At 35.4% G+C, this 17,884-nt stretch overlaps 1 protein-coding gene across 2 annotated transcripts in view; it reads left to right on the forward strand.

Moving 5' to 3' along the window:
- The window catches only part of Cadm2 (cell adhesion molecule 2), a 919,498-nt gene that overhangs the window by 772,802 nt on the left and 128,812 nt on the right, over positions 1-17,884 (forward strand). Inside the window, exons 3-4 of one of the 2 annotated variants that reach the window (XM_028756256.1) lie at positions 1,153-1,305; positions 3,713-3,850. In XM_028756256.1, the coding sequence (XP_028612089.1) occupies positions 1,153-1,305; positions 3,713-3,850 (291 nt within the window). Of the gene's footprint in view, positions 1-1,152; positions 1,306-3,712; positions 3,851-17,884 lie in introns of those variants that run through there. The other variant, XM_028756257.1, reaches the window with a different exon arrangement.

Here is a 17,884-nt window from a genome sequence, read left to right on the forward strand (position 1 = left end):
TTGGGTGGAACCTAGAAGAAATGCTAACACGCATTCACTGGGTACATTCAGCATGTTTTAAGAGTAACAAGCAGGAGCCTAGAGGAAATGCTAACATGCATTCCTAGTGTTCACTAAGTGCATTCAGTATGTTTTAAGGGTAACAAGCAGGTCCTGGTATGCAGTTATATTTTATGTATGCTTCACGCAAGAGTCCAGTTTTTGTCAGACTTTGTGGTATTATCTGGTCCAATGGACATGTTCAGCTACACATGAATGGACACTAATTTTGACATTAGACTTGTCACTTTAGAAAGTAGATATTCCCCAGGAGAGACTGCCCTTCCTGGTGGTGAAGGTTAGGGACAGCCTTCCAACTTCGTACTGATTATCTTTCTGTGTTTCTAATGGAAACAAATCACAGAATACAGTGGGGATTTATTTGCTTACTGGGGCTGGTTGTCAGCGGAAAAAAAACTCTTAGCTCTCTCTTGCTTTTCTTAGATTTTATTGCTTTTCTTAATGAAGCACATAATAAACTTTCATTTTTTCCCTCCCAACTGAGTGAAAAATGTACAAAATTTTGTAACATTCTAGCAGACTCTCTAGAAATAGTTGTAGTAGAAGAGTGATTTTAACATAAGAATATATTATCATAATACACTACCCAATCAGTGAAAATGTGACAGGTAAGACACAGGTACTTTCCAGCTAAATGTCATGTCTTGTGTAAATAATATTCAATGAGTGTCTCTATGACAGCGAATTTTTTGATATACAGAAATGATTTGTTGATGTCTTGCAAGATTTCTAGCAATCTCAGTTCCTCAAATGCATGTCATTCACTTTCATAGTATTTTTGCCAATGTTATTCATTCTATAAAATGAATGTAAATGAAAACAATTTTTATCACCATTAACCTCTTCCTCACTGAAAGTTTGATACAGAATTTGACCACATAATTAAATGGTTATTTCTTCAGTGATTAAGTAACTCCCAATTGTTCTATGTTTTTAAACATAGATATTTAAAATTGTCTTTACTGTGTCTCAGGAGGTAAAAATTTAATGTATTGTTCAATAAAATATCCATTGTATGTGTCCAAACTCTGTTTCAATACGCTTGTGGTGTGCTATGTTATTCACATTTTTTTCAATATTTTCTCTTTGCAGCTTTAAGGGACAATCGGATCGAGCTGGTTCGCGCTTCTTGGCATGAGTTGAGCATCAGTGTCAGTGATGTGTCTCTCTCGGACGAAGGACAGTATACCTGCTCCTTATTTACAATGCCTGTCAAAACTTCCAAGGCCTATCTCACTGTCTTGGGTAAGCGCTAGACACTAACACCATGGAATCACACTCTCTGAAACATGTGCCCTACTACAGTATGGTTCAATTGGAAAATATTTATTGAACATCAAATCAATAGACATAGTTTAATTCATTGCTGCCTCCCAGAAAAACATCTCTAAGAATCACTTAGTTGCTTTCATTTTAGAAATGGACAAAGGCAGATACGAAGGTTAGAGTGAATGGCAGAAAGAATGATGCCATTTTGTGTTTTAGGTAGTAAATGTATTCTTCTTCTAATTAATTTTATATCAAGGTCATGAATACACAGTGTGATTGGAAGCCATTTAAAAAGTGATCGAATACTGAGCACAGTGATTCTTCTTTATGTGCAAAGGATGTTCTTTATCTTATGGTCTAAGTCACCTGATGGGGGCCTCCACTAATAACCCATGGCTTTCAAAAATGACTTCTTTTTTCTACTCTATCGCATCTAAATGGCCCCGAATTTTCCATGTGTCTCTATTTAAAAGAAGAAAAATGTGTATTTCCTAGATCCGTAAATGAAGTACGTAATGTCACTTGTGCATGCAGCTTGTAGCTTCCTTGTGCTTTTATCCTCTAAGTATCAGGCCATTTTCTAAAAGGTTAAAGTGACATAAAAAAGCAACGCATTGGTAGAGATTCAGAGGCAATAAAGCTGCAGCTCAGAGCTCATAGACTCCACAGGGCCCTAGTCAGCTGAAATTGCTGCAGTTCATTGAAACGCACCTGTGTACTGAACAAGTTTGAGAAATTTAAAGATTGATTTTTTTTCTTTTTGCCCCTAGCTTGCCTTCCTTTTTAGACAGATAAAGGCACAGCGTTGCATTGAAAATAGCCAATGCATAACATCCTTTTGGGCAGGAATATTAAAGTTAATCCAGCTAGCGAATTGGTTCTGTGCTTGAGATGTGAAATATGTTTCATTGCAAGTCCCTCTGCAACTATTTCATAAAAATCTTCACAAGTTTGCCGTTAAGGACAAGATACATCCACTAAAGTAGAATGTTCCAAGATAACAATTGCCTAAGGTTAATGCATTGTTCTGTAAAGCCAACTCAAGACTCACAAAATAAATGACTACAGAGTGTAGTTTATTAAATTGCAGTATGACATTGATTTTTTTCCTTAACGGATTTCGAGGTGAGCCCACACGGACCAACTAGCTAGTTAAGAGAAGTAAGCTTACTTCTAGTTTATCTTCATTGTTATTTTCCTTTGTATTTCTCTTACTAGAGCTTTCTAATATTCTTATGTTTTAAAATCCTCAGAAATTAAGTTAAAATGGTAAAATAAGGACAACTTTCAGGCACATTTGTTACAGAATAATGGTACATGATACTTCAACAAACCTCCAAGAAAATAGTTGGATGATACTGTATAGGAAATGTGTGATTTTTTTTTCATGTTGTGGGGTTGGCTCTGCAGGTAAAAGCATTAGTGTAGAAACCAGATGAGCCGAGTTCAGACACTTGGTACCCAGGTAACAGCCTTGTGAGGGAGCACAGGTCTTTATACCCAGCATTCCTGGAGCTAAATAGGAGGTGATGATGGAGAATTCTTAGGATGCATGTGGACCAGTTGTCCTGGAGCAACCGTCACAGTGTCAGAGAACAGGAAAGAAAGAACCTGACCCAATCAAATAAGGCAGAAGATGAAGAACAGCTCAGTTTTCCTGTGACTTCTACATGCTAGCCACAGCATTTGCTCAGCCTTCCACATGAACTCGTACACATTCATTCATGTAATACATATTATACAAACAAATGCAAAAAAATCTACTTTCAATGTATATTATGTTTTCAAATCACTCCCATATATTCTTAAAGGTTCAATTATTTACATAAAGTGATTGAAATAAAGCAAAATAGTGATGACTGAAATAGTAGGTCGATATTATGATTTCTCAAACACAGTTGAATTTCTAGTGAAAACTATTGAGATGAATTCTCTACTATAAAAGAATCAAAAGTCAGTGTGGATGTGACCATACATGAATCCCTTATTCAAAAACCAATTTTCTTGAATAAAATACAGGGAATATACTGATTCCTTTTAAGATTTAAGAATTATAAAGTCAGGGATGAAAGTTTCTAGGTTAGATAAATAATACAATTGACAAAAGAGAAGTATGTTTTATGAATATTTCCCTTAACTCAGTTTACCTTCTTAAATAGCTCACTGGAAAAATCACTTATATTTGAAATGTACGTTTGAGTCTATTTTTGCAGGTGAAATTTTTTGATTTTTATTTAAAAACTACTTTAAAGTATGTATACTTTAAAATGCTTTCTGGACAATGTGTATAATATTTGCCATATCTGCAAAATGGTTTATTTTAGCATGCAGATGTTTAGGTGATCCCTGTAGACTGATGCTCATTTTCCTTATTAAATTTTAGGTGTTCCAGAGAAGCCTCAGATTAGTGGATTTTCATCACCAGTCATGGAGGGAGACCTGATGCAGCTGACTTGTAAGACATCTGGCAGTAAGCCTGCAGCTGATATAAGATGGTTCAAAAATGACAAAGAAATCAAAGGTAAAGCATGGGGAAAATCCCTAGTCAACATTGATGAAACTATTATGCTGGGTCAAAACAGAGAATTTTCCATATGTTTCAGATCACAGTATTGGTTATTTTCAATTTAATTGAAGTGAGATTTAATAATTACTTATTATATAGTTTCATAAATTGTATTAATACTATCACTATGAGGCAGCAAGACGGCTTAGTATGTACAAAGGTCTGATGCCAAACCTGCTGACTGAGGTTCGATCCCAGCAATCCACATGATGGAATGAAAGAAGCCACTCCTGCAAGTTTTCTTCTGAACGCTATATGCACTCACGCATATATGCAAAGCCTGAAACACACACAAACTAACTAAATAAAAATCTTTAATATAATGACTATGTAATTCATTTTCTACTTATATAAAAAATTCCAATGTAGAACTAATATATACTTCTAAGAAGACAAGACCAGAAAATAAGTTAATGTAAGGGGAAAAATACAGGTTGATATTTGAAGACATACAGTAGGAAACAAACCAGTATTTCAACTCCCATAAATTATATATTATAATTAGGAAGATGGTATGAGGTTGAAATCAGGTAGAAATTATTTCTTCATTTTGAAGACTTCTGGAATTAAAATGTCTTGAAAGGAAAACCTAAACATCATAAATTTGATTTCTAATGATTCTAAAAAATGTAAGTGAAGGGGTTTGTTTCGGTAAAATCCATAATAATTTAGAGGCTTTGTACTGGTTTCATGTTTTCTCTGACACACACAAAACATACGTAACCTAAGGTTTTCACAGAAGGAAAATTCAAATAGGAAGTGGCCAGTCTGTGATTGATTAAGTAGTTCATCCTAGTATGATTGGTGTATCTTGAATCTCATATGGAGGTGTTAGACCTGGTATCACATATACATTAGTAATCCATTGTGTAGTGGCGATTGTTAGTTCATAGATGATAGCTGTTTGTGTAGGCTATTCAAACAAGCTGCCTATAACATGTAATGGTATAATTTTTGGCATAATTTTCTATATAACATGCTATCCCAACCACTCCAATTACTTTTACATGTAGTTTTTATCTTGTATCCAATTATTTGATTCTTAGTAGTGAAAACTCAGTCCTGGCACGTGGGTTTGCTTATCATACCAAGATTGTAATATACAAAATTACTGTCATGTGTATTCTATTTTACTTTCTACATGTATACTCTCCTAATAATATCTTATCAACAATTTTAACCTTATTCACCATTTTTCCTAACTACTAGTTATAAGATTAACTAGTTGTATGACATAAAATTAAACTTGGATACTTTATCATTCTAAAGTTGACATTCAGATTGCTATGTGCCCTGAATCTTGTATTGCAGCAGGCTCAATAATGTCTATCCTAATACCGACTTTAGGATGTATGTAGTAGATTTTTCTGGACACAGTCAGATCTTTCTAAGCTAATCTTTCATTCTGCTTCCCTGGTAATCTGACTGTGACAAGCATTTGTTCCAGTCAGTTTTATGTTAGGCACTTCTAATGGAAAGCCCTATACTGCAGGATATGTATAAAATTCCTTCTGCAGCTTACAGAAATATTCTAGGCAGCAAATTCTTAAGCCTCACAGAAGTCTTTTTTTTTTTCTGTGAAAGACTTGGTTTAGGATAGCAAGTATTTTTGAAATGTATTATTTCAAAGATTTTGAAAGGACTTTTTATTTGTATTTCTGTGTACGTGCATGTCCATATTTGTATGCATGCACTTATGAATGTACTTGTATGTGTTAGAATTGTAAAATATACATATGAGGATGCCTGTGAAGACCAGAAGCAGATGTCCGAGTTATAGGTAGTTGTGACTGCCTGGTGTGGATGCTGGGAATTGAAGCTAGGTCATCTGAAAGAGGAAAAAACTCTCTTAAAGTGGGGGCCATTCCTCCTGCCAGTGAACTGTTTTTATAACTGGCATCTTTTCCCTAACCTTAACATAATGAACTAGTTTGTTGAATACATATCCTTAGTATTTTCTCAGTGGTCTAAGGATTAGTCTTTCCTGACTCCCCAGGATAGTTAAAGAGGTAAAACATTAGATAATTCATTCATATTAACTGAGCATACTTAACATTGTAAACTCATGAGAAACCAATAATATAATAACTTTTTATTCAATCAATTCAGTTTTTAACAATTCTGGCTTTTGCTTTAAATATCAAACGAAACTAATGATATGTGAGGGGAGGTGGTATTCTATTCTGTATTCTGAAGTTGTGAAGCCTCCTTCCCTAATGTTTTTCAATGCAATAATGTTTTATAGAACTGTTATGTTCCCCCACACACAGAGACACTTTAATTCATCTACATATCATTTTGTTTGTTTACAACTCTTGTGCACGCCTAGGCCATTTGTCTTATCAACAAGATGGGAGCTTCCTGAGTGTTGTAAACTTCCCTTTGATAGGCATCCATGTAAATAAGATAAGTGCAGTAGTCTGCACAGCTCGAACATTCATTTTGCCTGCTGTCCTCTGAATTTGCTAAGTGTTATTTTATAGAACCATTATTTTAGCTGACACTATACGTAGCAAGGAGTGATCTATCATCATCGTGCACTACCTTGTCTTTCCAGAGATGAAAACATATGACTTCCACTACCACCTGGCCGAATTTACTACAGCATTACTTGAAACTTTGAACACACATAAGCGTTAGTATAACACAGAAGGGAAAGTGAAGCTACTAGAATCTAATCCAATTCAGTTCAGTAAGAGTTTTCTAATGTGCCTCAGCTTCCCAGTATGTTAGAGCCTGTGAAAGAAGTGTCACATGAAGAATCCAAGACCCTTAACCTGGAGATGTTTAAGGTGACTACAGTTATTAAAATAATCATTATTAGAATTCTTTTCTACGAAGATGAATGTATATAAAAATAAGTATCTTTCTTTAGATTACCTGTCATGTGGATTTTCTTTTTATGTTTCTGAGTGAATTTTCTTCTAGAGAGCACTACTTGATCACATCTATCTACAGAGGACTTCATTCATTTAGTCAACAGCATAAGTATCAATTACCTGTGTAGAAGTCCTTCATTTTTGAGATTTTTGTCTTCTCCTCTAAAATTGCTATAATAATGCCTCCTTGATACTGTTGCTTGACACTGCAGATAACACACAAGAAATTGCTGCCAGGTACAAAAATCACTAAGTACATTTTAGATTTTCATCATTCTTGCTGTTATTTCTGTATTTAACAAATAATGATTGTTAAGGTATGTGAATCTCTAAATAAAAATTATAAATAAAACAGAAAGACCAGTGGTTCATTAGTACATTCTCAAATGACAAATGATTACACAAACTTTCAGTCTCTCAGGCTCAAATACATGAATTAGTTACATTCAGATGTTCATTCATAAATAGGCATTTAGTAAGTAATATCTAACCATTGAATAAATAGGTGTTAAAAATCCATCATTTGAGTTGAAGCTAGGGGTAACTTATAGGACATTCTACAGAAAGGGATTTAATTTATCCCTGTGGTTAAGGTAAGTGGTTTAAATACTGAGGAAATTTTATAGAGGGTATGCTTAGGCAAGACAACCAAGGAGGTAGAATTCAGATGTGCTTTTGAAACTCTTCTATCCCAGACTAAGGAGTTAGGAATGTATTCTCTGAGGAGTAGTGAAACTTATTTTTTCTAAAAGCTTTCAAGGGCAGAATGGAACCATCACAATTCCATCTCTGCTCTAGGTTCCCTGCCCCTTCAGGCATTGACTCAGACACCCTTTTGGTGCCTCTGGGCAGCTCTACATCCAAACCACAGGTGTTCCCTGCAGGCTTTAATCTTCTGGGAAGTAAGGAAGTCTGAGTCTCTGCCATTTACTGTGCAAAAAAGATGTGCACTGCCTTTCTAAATCATTCAACGCCCTGAGAGCTGGCAGCTGCATTAAAGTTTTCATTCTATTTATATGCTTGGTAATTTGCAGTTTGAGCATTTCTTATTACCAAATCTTGAGATTTTCTTTTCTGGATAACTAGCTTTTACTTTAACGCATTAAGCAAAATTTGTGATAACCCTCTAGGACCCAGCATCCTTATGTAACCCCTCTCCCTAAGTGTCGGAAGAAATCCTGAATATAAAGGTGGGTGTTGTGATAATTTTACCTTATATGATAAAGGAAATCTGACATGCATTAGCCATAGATGCTTTTTGCACTATTAGAAAGGAAATTATCAAAAGTGAATCTGGCATAATAAGATAAGATGTTTAAAAGAAATAGAGTCAGGAAGATGGTTTCCTGTCAGTCTTGAAGAAAAATCAATACCTGTTTAAACAGTTTGTAGGAACCATGTGCTAGAGTAAATTCTAGGAGCATAGAAACATCCCCTCAGGAATAAGAAAGCTGAAACCTCAGATGCCTAGGATGAAAAATAAAATGAACTACTAACCACTAGTGAACTTGAAGAAGCCTGTGAGGTTTACAAGGGGAACTTTAAGCTTCCGTGAAGACTTTGCTTTAGTAGTGGGAAAACCAGACTACCGTGAAGACTTTGATTTAGTAATGGGAAAACCAGACTAAGCTTCACAACCTACAGGATAGCAAATGTGGTTCGTCTTCATTCACTAAGTTTGTGGTAATTTATTGCACTGCATGGGAAGAAACAGATCTACCAAGGAATGAGTGTGCCTTTTCACAGGTCTGGAAAAGATGGTATTCTGAAATTTAGCACAGGAATTTAGGGTTTGGAGAAGGAATAGGAATGCTAGAAGAGTAGGAGACATTTCAGGCATGAAATAACAATGTCCTAAAGAGATAACAATGCTATAATTGTTATAGTGATAGCAGTCCCCGAATTCTCCTCTTTCAGAGTTCTTCCCGACACCAAAAGATAAGTCACATTTCCAAGAACCATACCTAGAAGAAAACTGAGGATGAAGATTATAAATTTGAATGTTGAATCTCCTGGACAATACTCATTTTCCCTAAAATAAGAACAGAATTAAACATCAATTCAGTGATTGATCATGTTCTAATTATTTAAAACCTGAGGTTGAATTAATTGAATTATATGCCCAACAAAGCTTGGTTTTATGGAGTGTTCTTGAACATGGCCAGTACCTAAACGCACTCATTCCAACACAACTATTCCTGTTCCATTACCCTTCCTGCATCTCAATTTTCACCCAAAAAGTTTAAGGGGATTTTAGCTACATTTTCCTCTAAATCAAGCAAATCAAAGATAGTGTCACAGCCAACTTTTAAAACAACTAAATTCATCCTAATTTTATTTATACTTCTTAGTATATGGCATGTTATTAGTTAGAAAAGTAAAAGTGAGACACTTAGTGTTTTGTTTATCTAAATGTGACTATTAGATCATTTGGATTAACATAAACCCAGTTTATGCAAGTTTTTTTTTAAAAAAGAAATTTCCTCAAGGTTCCTTAGGACAGACATACTAAGCCAAATTTTTGCGATTTTTAAAAATCACGATTTTTTATAATATTAAAATATATTTACAAAATCCATAGTCTTGGACTAAATAAAAGCAATGTCTTAGTAGGTGTTTAAGAAAGTTAAGAAGATGTTCCCAAATCCCTCATTTAGAGGACATCTTTGTTTTTTAATGAATTTTTTGAAAAAAATAATTAATCATTTTATTTATTTATATTCCAAATGCTTCCCACTCCTGGTGCCTCCTCCCAGTTCCCATTCACGGAGGGCTCCTACCTTAAACCCTCAACCAGGGACACCAAGTCTCTTCAGGATTAGGCACATCCTCTCCCAGACAAGGCAACCCTTTGCTACACATGTGCAGGGGGCTAGGAGAAGCCTATGGATGCTCTTTGGTCGGTGACTCAATCTGTCTGAGCTCCCAGAGATACAGGTTATTTGACTGTTGATCTTCCTTTGAGGTTGCAATCCCCTTCAGTTCCTTCAATCCTTGCCCGAACTCTTTCATAGAGGTCCCTGACCTCTATCTTGTGTTTAACTGTGAGTATCTGCATCTGTGTCAGTCAGCTGCTAGGTAGAGTCTCTTAGAGGACAGCCATGCTAGGTAGGCTCCTGTCTGCAAGCCCAACACAGGATCAGTAATAGTGTCAGGGATTGGTGCCCCACTTGTGGGATGGATCTTAAGTTGGGCTCATCGCTGGTATGTCATTCCTTCAGCCTTTGCTCCATTTTTGTCCCTGCATTTCTCTGAAATGGGAGCAATTTGTGGTTAAAAATATTTTAGGTGAGTTGGTGTCTCCACCATCCACTGGGGGGGGGGGGGGTCCATCATGCACATTGAGTCCTGGGTGCCTCCCACATCCCATGTCTCTGAGACTTCTTAGAGATTCTCCCTTCCCCAAGCCCCTGACAGCAAAGTATTTCCATTCATTGTCTTGGCCCTCTTGGCCTTTCCCCTGTCTCTCCCCATACTTGATCCTGCCCCACCCCTACCCCTTACTCTCTCCTCTATTACTCTGATCTCACCCTGAATCTGCCTCCCATGACTATTTTGTTCCCTCTTCTAAGTGGGATTTAAGTATCCTCACTTGGGTCTTTCTACTTGTTTTACTTCTTTAGGTCCATGGGGTATATAATGGGCATGCTGTACTTTCTGGCTAATATCCATTTATCAGTGAGAACATACCATGCATGTCCTTTTGGGTCTGGATATGAACCTTTTAAATCTGTTCTTAATGAGCTATTATCTAAAATTAAATCAAAGTGCACTTAAGTATTTTAATGTTTCTGAGAACGATGCATTAACCTACATCTTAGCAATATTCCTTGATCATATAATTACTTTCCTTTCCTCTTTATTTCTTCATTTTTCAATCAAACTTATATACAGGATCAACTTTGAGAGATGATGGGTTATGCATTCAATGTCACATTGATTTCACAATCTGTTTTTCATATAATGATTCAGTTAACATTAGTTACCTAAGTATCCTAATTTGAATTAAATATTAGGTTGTGAGCCAGAGATTGTGCCTTTATAAAGAAAAAAGTAGAAAATAAATAAGAACTTTTTTGTAACATTTGCATTAAATATATACAAATTAACTTAAAGTATTATTATTTCAACTTCCAGACTACAACATCATAATTTGTTAATTTTAGATTAGTTGAAAGGTTACATTCACAATCTTTAGGAAGATACTCAGCTATTGTCAAAAGTGATTATTCTAATTTCTAATATTCAAATTATTATTATTTTTCCCTGAGTTACCCATTGGAGGTTGTCAGAACATTTGCATAATCTTAGATAATAAAATTATTCCATTAAATTATATAACTTATATTTAGGTTTCATTTAAATACTGAAGTAGTTGTGTATATTTTAATGTGTTTGTTGTTTCTGTCAGCTGTGATATTTCAGTCGCACTGATTGATTGTCCTCTTTCTTAAAGGTACATATTCTTTTCCCTTTGACTATAATCAGTTTTGGTGATTACTTTTTGACTGTATTCCAAATGTTTTTAGTTTTAACTTTTACACCAATGAATACTATAAATTATCTTTTACTTTTTACTTAAAATATATTTTATTAATTAAAGAAAAGAATCTTAAACTTTCTTCTGGTAATTAACTTACAAAACGTCTTTCACTATGTCCTTTCAATTTTCCTAATTTGGTCTGGTAAAGACTCTTAAGTCTTAATTTTTTCTTTAATACTAATTTAGAATATTGCTGGGCTCCCAGTAGTAAAATATAAGTCCTGCATACACCCATGCCTAAGCCCCTTGTAATATTTTGCTCATCTTTCAGATAGCCTTTGCCCCAGGCTCAGATATAGACGCAGTGACTAGTACTTATTATGTTGTTAACAACAGGTTTTAAAAGCATGTGGTACTCTCTGCCCAACTCTCTTCTTTGATCACGTGCCTGAAAAGGTGACTTGGCAATGTCAGAAACTTCAAATCTCTAACTCATTCCCCAGATAGTGCAAAATAAACCCCTTCCATGTGTGACATCCTGCCAAGCTTTTACCTCACAAACATCACATACATGACAGTGTCTATTGTTTTGTCCATCATATATCCAATGTTTTAAATACTGATTCCAAGTGAGAGGAAAATCTGGCCTTGTTACTTCAAGTAGGTTAGAAGCAGCAGATGTTCTTGCCCTGTCTGGTGAAATATACAAGGGTAGCACTTTTAATAAGACACTATTGTGATTCAATTTTGTTTGTTTGCTTATTTCCAAGACATATGATAAAGGAAGGAAATGAATGAGAATGAAATATATCTGTACCCACTTTGATTGACTATTTATACTTACTTAGGTGGACTATTGTTCTATTTAATTTCAGCTACTTTGAAGATTAAACATTCTGTTCATAGCAGCAATTTTTATCCATTGTGAAGGTTCAAAGTTCTAGCACAACTTTAATGAAATATAGAAATCGATACTTCCTTTTATAAATTATTTCTTTTATATTTGAAACTACAATTACATTATTTTCCCCTTCCCTTTCTATCTTAGTTAGGATTTCTACTGCTGTGAACAGACAGCAACTCTTATAAGGACAACATTTAATTGGGGCTGGCTTTCAGGGTCACAGTTTCAGTCCATTATCATCAAGATGGGAGCATGGCAACATCTAGGCTGGTGTGGTGCAGGAGGAGCTGAGAATTTCACATCTTCATCTGAATGCTGCTAAAAGAATACTGACTTCCAGGGAGCCGTACCAAGAAGTTCAAGCATAGACTATTTCTGGAACACAGCTTCCTTGTGCTCTCAGAAAACACTTCCCAGAAGAGATTTCACCTTACTGATACTGGTTTCTTCTTAATCACTGCTATTTTTTTTTTTTAGCTCCAGCTAACCAGCATCAAGTGTCCCTGTAGTCTCTTTTATTTTTCACTCTAAAGCCAAAAACATATGGCCAAGGCTGCTGAGTTCTGCTGCTTACAGGAGTTGGAACATGGCCCCCTTGTTCTATTACATTATCGCCAGCTTTCTGTTTTCCAATTCCTTCACTACCGAAGATTTGCTGTCCAGGAGTTTGCTCTGTAGACTGACTTTGAGCTCAGAGATAGGCGTGACTGTCTCTTAAACACTGAGATTAGAAGTATGGGCTACCAAACACGAATTTAAGTTTTTCTTTACCTAGAACTTTCCCTGTTCTAGGCTAGCCTTGAACTCAGAGATCTACTTGTCTCTGTCTCGGGGGATTAAAGGCTTGTACTACCATGCCTGGATCTAAATTTAGCTGGAGAGAATCTTGCCACAAGGTCATTACTCCCTTAATTCAATTTAATATTCTTGAACACAGGATTCAGCTCCATTTCACTTCCTGGTGTCCATTTAGTTCTTATATATTTTATATTTTTCTTTTATGATCTTCTATGCTTGTTTAAAATGTTCTTCCTGACACTTACCCAGAGAACAAAGTCTATGCTGGATATTTTTGAGACTTCCTTTGTCAATGCAATTAATCTGAGTCTTTTCACCTTAACCTCAGGCAGACTCTTCAGACAAGGGCAAAAAGTAGGCACATTCTTCACCAAAATACCACAAAAAGTCTCTAGGCCACATACTGGAGTTCTTCTCCACTGAAACCTCTTGGGCCAGATCTGCACAGTTCAAATCATACTCAGCAACAAAGTCTTCTATATTCCTACTAGGATAGCCCATTAATCCTCATTTAAAGAATTCTGCTGCTTTCCAAAATCCCCAAATCCACAATCCTCCAAACAAAAGCATGGTCAGGCATATCATAGCAATTTCCCAGTCCCTGGTACCAATTTCTATCTTAAGGTTTTACTGTTGTGAACAGATACCATGACCAAGGCAACTTTCATAAGGACAACATTTAATTGGGGCTGGCTTACAGGTTCAGAGTTTCAGTCTATTACCATCAAGATGAGAGCATGGCAGCATCTAGGCAGGCATGATTCAGGAGGAACTGAGAGTTCCACATCTTCATCCTATGGTTGATAGCAGAACACTGACTTCCAGGCAAGCTAGGACTAGGATATTAAAGCCCACACACCTACTTCAATAAGGCCACACCTCCTAATAGTGCCACTCTCTGGCCCAAGCATATACAAATCATCACACTGTTCTTCCTTCAAACCCTCCCATATACCTCTGCTTGTTCTCTTTCACATTCATGAGTTCTTCTTTCATTAATTGTTGTTACATTTGACATGCCTATATGTATATACATAATCATTTTAATATACATAAATCCAGATGGCTTAGTCTGTATAATGTTACTTCTCTCTCAAAAATATATTTTTTTCTTTATACCCAAGAAGAAACAACTTTGTCCTTTATCCCTGCCACTGTCTGCTTTTTGTGATGTGCAGACCCTATTAAGTGGTCTTGCAGCCACAACAGTTATGATTTGCTTTAGGACCAAAGTCATAGAGTCAGATGGCCATGGGCATAATCCTCTGAAACCCCTAGCTATGACACCCCTACCTTCCCAAAGGCCTTTCTGTTTTGTCATAGTCATGAAAGTCAGATTACATAGTATCTTGAATAGAAGGATGATGATTCCACAGCTGTTGGCTCCATCCATCTTTCTACTGAGTTGGGAACAGGATGGAGGGAGACCCAAAACAGATTCTACCAGCTCTTTCTAAGATTTCATGAATTTTTCTCAAACAATGGTTTTAATAATGTGGTATATGACAAGTCAGTTTTTATCGAAATTAAGTGTGTATATGTTTGTGTATGAATGTGATTATTATCTTGGAGAGAAAGCCTGTCATTCTGAAAGCCATTCCTAAATATGACTTTTAAGTCACGGAATTTTGCAGTGTCATCTCATGATTTCTACTAATTTATCTTAACATAAATTTATTCATCTCTTTGTGGTTATTTATTCATTTGTAACATTTTCCTATTTTACAGAAGAAACATATGTATTTCCCTCCTTGGTAATTTAATAGTTGCAGTTATTTTTCCTCAATAAAGATTGAAATTATTTCACCATGTCTTCACTTTGTAATAATAGGTAATTTTAGATAATAATTTTTATGAACTTTATAGAGAGAAAATTGTATATGACTTTTAAAGATTGAATAGTTGAATAGACTCTAAGATTTTCTATATTTTTAGCTTAGAGTTTTTCTCCTCAATTATATTGCCAATTTCATCCCCCCTTTTAATCTACAGTTAAAGATTAGACTTCTCAATTTTTGCTTACGTGAAATTTTTAATAACCAAATGCCTCCAGGCTGGAGAGGTGGCCCTGTTAATCAAGCACACTGGCAGCTCTTCCAGGAAACCTGGGTTCAGTTTCAACATTAGGTCACAGCTATCAGTATTTCCAGTTCCAGAGAATCTGATATTTATTTTGGCTTCATTTGCACCAGGCATATATGTGGTGCATAGACATAACATTCAGGGAAAAATATCCATACATATAGCAAAAATTATGAATAAAACATTAAAAAATACACCCCACACAAAGTATTGATGTATTTTTAAAGTAAGGATTAACTAAAAGACAATTTGCAATTACCAAATGATGGTATGGAACATTTAAATCTGATGAGGTAAGCCGGGCGGTGGTGGCGCACGCCTTTAATCCCAGCACTTGGGAGGCAGAGGCAGGTGGATTTCTGAGTTCGAGGCCAGCCTGGTCTACAGAGTGAATTCCAGGACAGCCAGGGCTATACAGAGAAACCCTGTCTCGAAAAACCAAAAAAAAAAAAAAAAAAAAAAAAAAAAAAAAAAAAAAAAAAAAAAAATCTGATGAGGTAAAAGGACAATAGGGAGAAAAAAATGTATGAACAAGAAGAGACGACTCGGTGAATAGTGAAGAGCTTGCTGCACAAGTGTAGGGAGTGGATCTCAGCATCCTGAAGTAAAATGGGAGGTGAAGTCAGGAAAATCAACCAAAAGTTCACTCACTAGTCAGCTAGCATGACAATCCAGCAGCAAACAAAAGACAGTTTCTTATATTATGTGGAAGATGTGCCCAGCATTCAAACATTACTTCATATGTGTAATTATTGTTACACGCACACGTGAACACAGAACATTCACTCACATACATACACATAGACATACACACACAAAGAAAGAGAGAGAGAGGGAGGAAGGAAGAGAGGGAGGAAGGGAACAAAATATAACCCTCAAATAACCCATTAATCTCTTAGTTAAAGAAGTAAACCTGACAATCGTTACAGGGTAAAATGGAAGGAAACTAAACTAAAGGATGGACTGAAATTCTCTAAAACAAAAGGAAAATACTTAGCACTAGCCAAAATAAAAGAATGAAAATATATTGAGATAGAACTGTATTACACAAATCTTGCCTATGTGCATTTCATCTAGAAATATGCCCATGTTTAATCATCTCTGAGTTTTTTGCTCTGCAAATATAGACTATGATCATTTTGTGAGAGTTTCTACAAATGACATCTTCAGTTTTTTCAGGAGAATGATAATTAAACTAAAGAGAGATCTACTATAAACAGCAACAACAGCAAAAAAGCCATAAGTGGCTTCCAAATCACTCACAAACTTAGAGTGAGTGACTTACCACAGGGAAAGACAGGCTTTACCTGGCTGAATGTGCTTATTATTTTAATTAATTCAAAAAGTACTTTGTAAGCATCTGTGATATTCTGGACAGTGTCCTCAATTTGCAATATGCAAATTATTTGGAAATATGAAAATTAGTCATGCTCACAAAACAAACAAAGATCAGAAGGGTGAAGATAATGTGAAAGAAAGAAAAAAAAAAAGACCAGAAAAAAAGTAAAAACTGAAGAGGGCAGACCAATTCAAATTTCAATGGAAGCTTCATTTTTCTACCTTAAGTTATCTGTTAGTTTAACTGTGTAACCTATATATTCAAAAAGAAAAGGACCACAGAAATCTTGGAATCTTTTCTTAAAAGGGATGGAAAGTGAAATCCAGAACTTCATTTGCAGCTTTTTGGTTAATGGCTTAAAACTTGTTCTAAAGTTTAACTGGTTTATCTGACTGAATGCAGCAAAGGGAACATAATTACAACCACAACAGCCATCCCTTAACTGTAAGGAATTCATGGACTGAGAAGCCTCGTGGTCATTTAGCTCATTTTAATGCCTGCAAATATTAGATATGGGCTTCTCCTCTTTTAATCATCGGTTCTTTACTTTTTGAAGCATGCCTTCTCAGTACAGTGGCAAGCTATGACATCTGCAGAACTCATTCTGGAATGGATAGATATTCATGTGTGTTTAAGAATGTTTTAAGGTTTAGTTTCTTTGAATTCTTTAAATGTTTCAATGAGGATTAAGGTATATGATGTTAGGTCTTGGAGTCAAGATAATTAGTTAACATCGTTTATACATGCTGATAAGATTAGATTTTCTTGGTCAGGTAAGCTCACCACTTACAATGAAACACAACGGAACCTGACAAGTGATGAACAAAGTGTGCCTAGAAAGCAAACTATTAAAAAGCAACCATACTGTACATATCAGGCATTATGAACTTACATTTATTGAGAGTACACATGGTAGTGCAAAACGAAACTAATATTTAGGACTTCTTTTGGAAACCTTTTGAGTCTAAGAGATTAAAAAGTCCTAAATAAAATACTTTTTTTCTTAAAATGTATTTGTGTTTTTCCCCCATTTTGGGGGGATTTGCACTTATAAATTATTGCTAAAGAATAAATAAAGCAGGATACAGCTTCATGGATTGTAAATTATTAAGTCAAAATGAAGAAATAGATGGAAGTGACAACTGACATCATAAGCTCATTATACAAATTTAAGTATAAATGTAGATACTGTCACAATTTCTATGGGGCTTTTTCCAGAAAAGGGTCTATATTTAAAAATAGTTTATCTTGAAGAAATGCTAATCTGTCTCCTAGATAATCCTAGCCAATAAACAAGGAATTTCTAAATTAACATTTCCCCTAATATTTATATTTATACCGCCTTGAAAGATTTTTGCCTGTGTTTCATGTACTAATTAGACAAAAGTGGTCTGAGGCAGTACTTTTATAATTTTTAAAACCATTAACTGCTTACTAGATGCTTCTAGACGGAGCAACATCTCTCAGCTGTCTAAAAAACTGAAAACTCAATCTGAGTTAAAGA

Source organism: Grammomys surdaster, unplaced genomic scaffold (assembly GCF_004785775.1).
Source record: "Grammomys surdaster isolate TR1022 unplaced genomic scaffold, NIH_TR_1.0 126115, whole genome shotgun sequence".
Lineage (NCBI taxonomy): Eukaryota > Metazoa > Chordata > Mammalia > Rodentia > Muridae > Grammomys > Grammomys surdaster.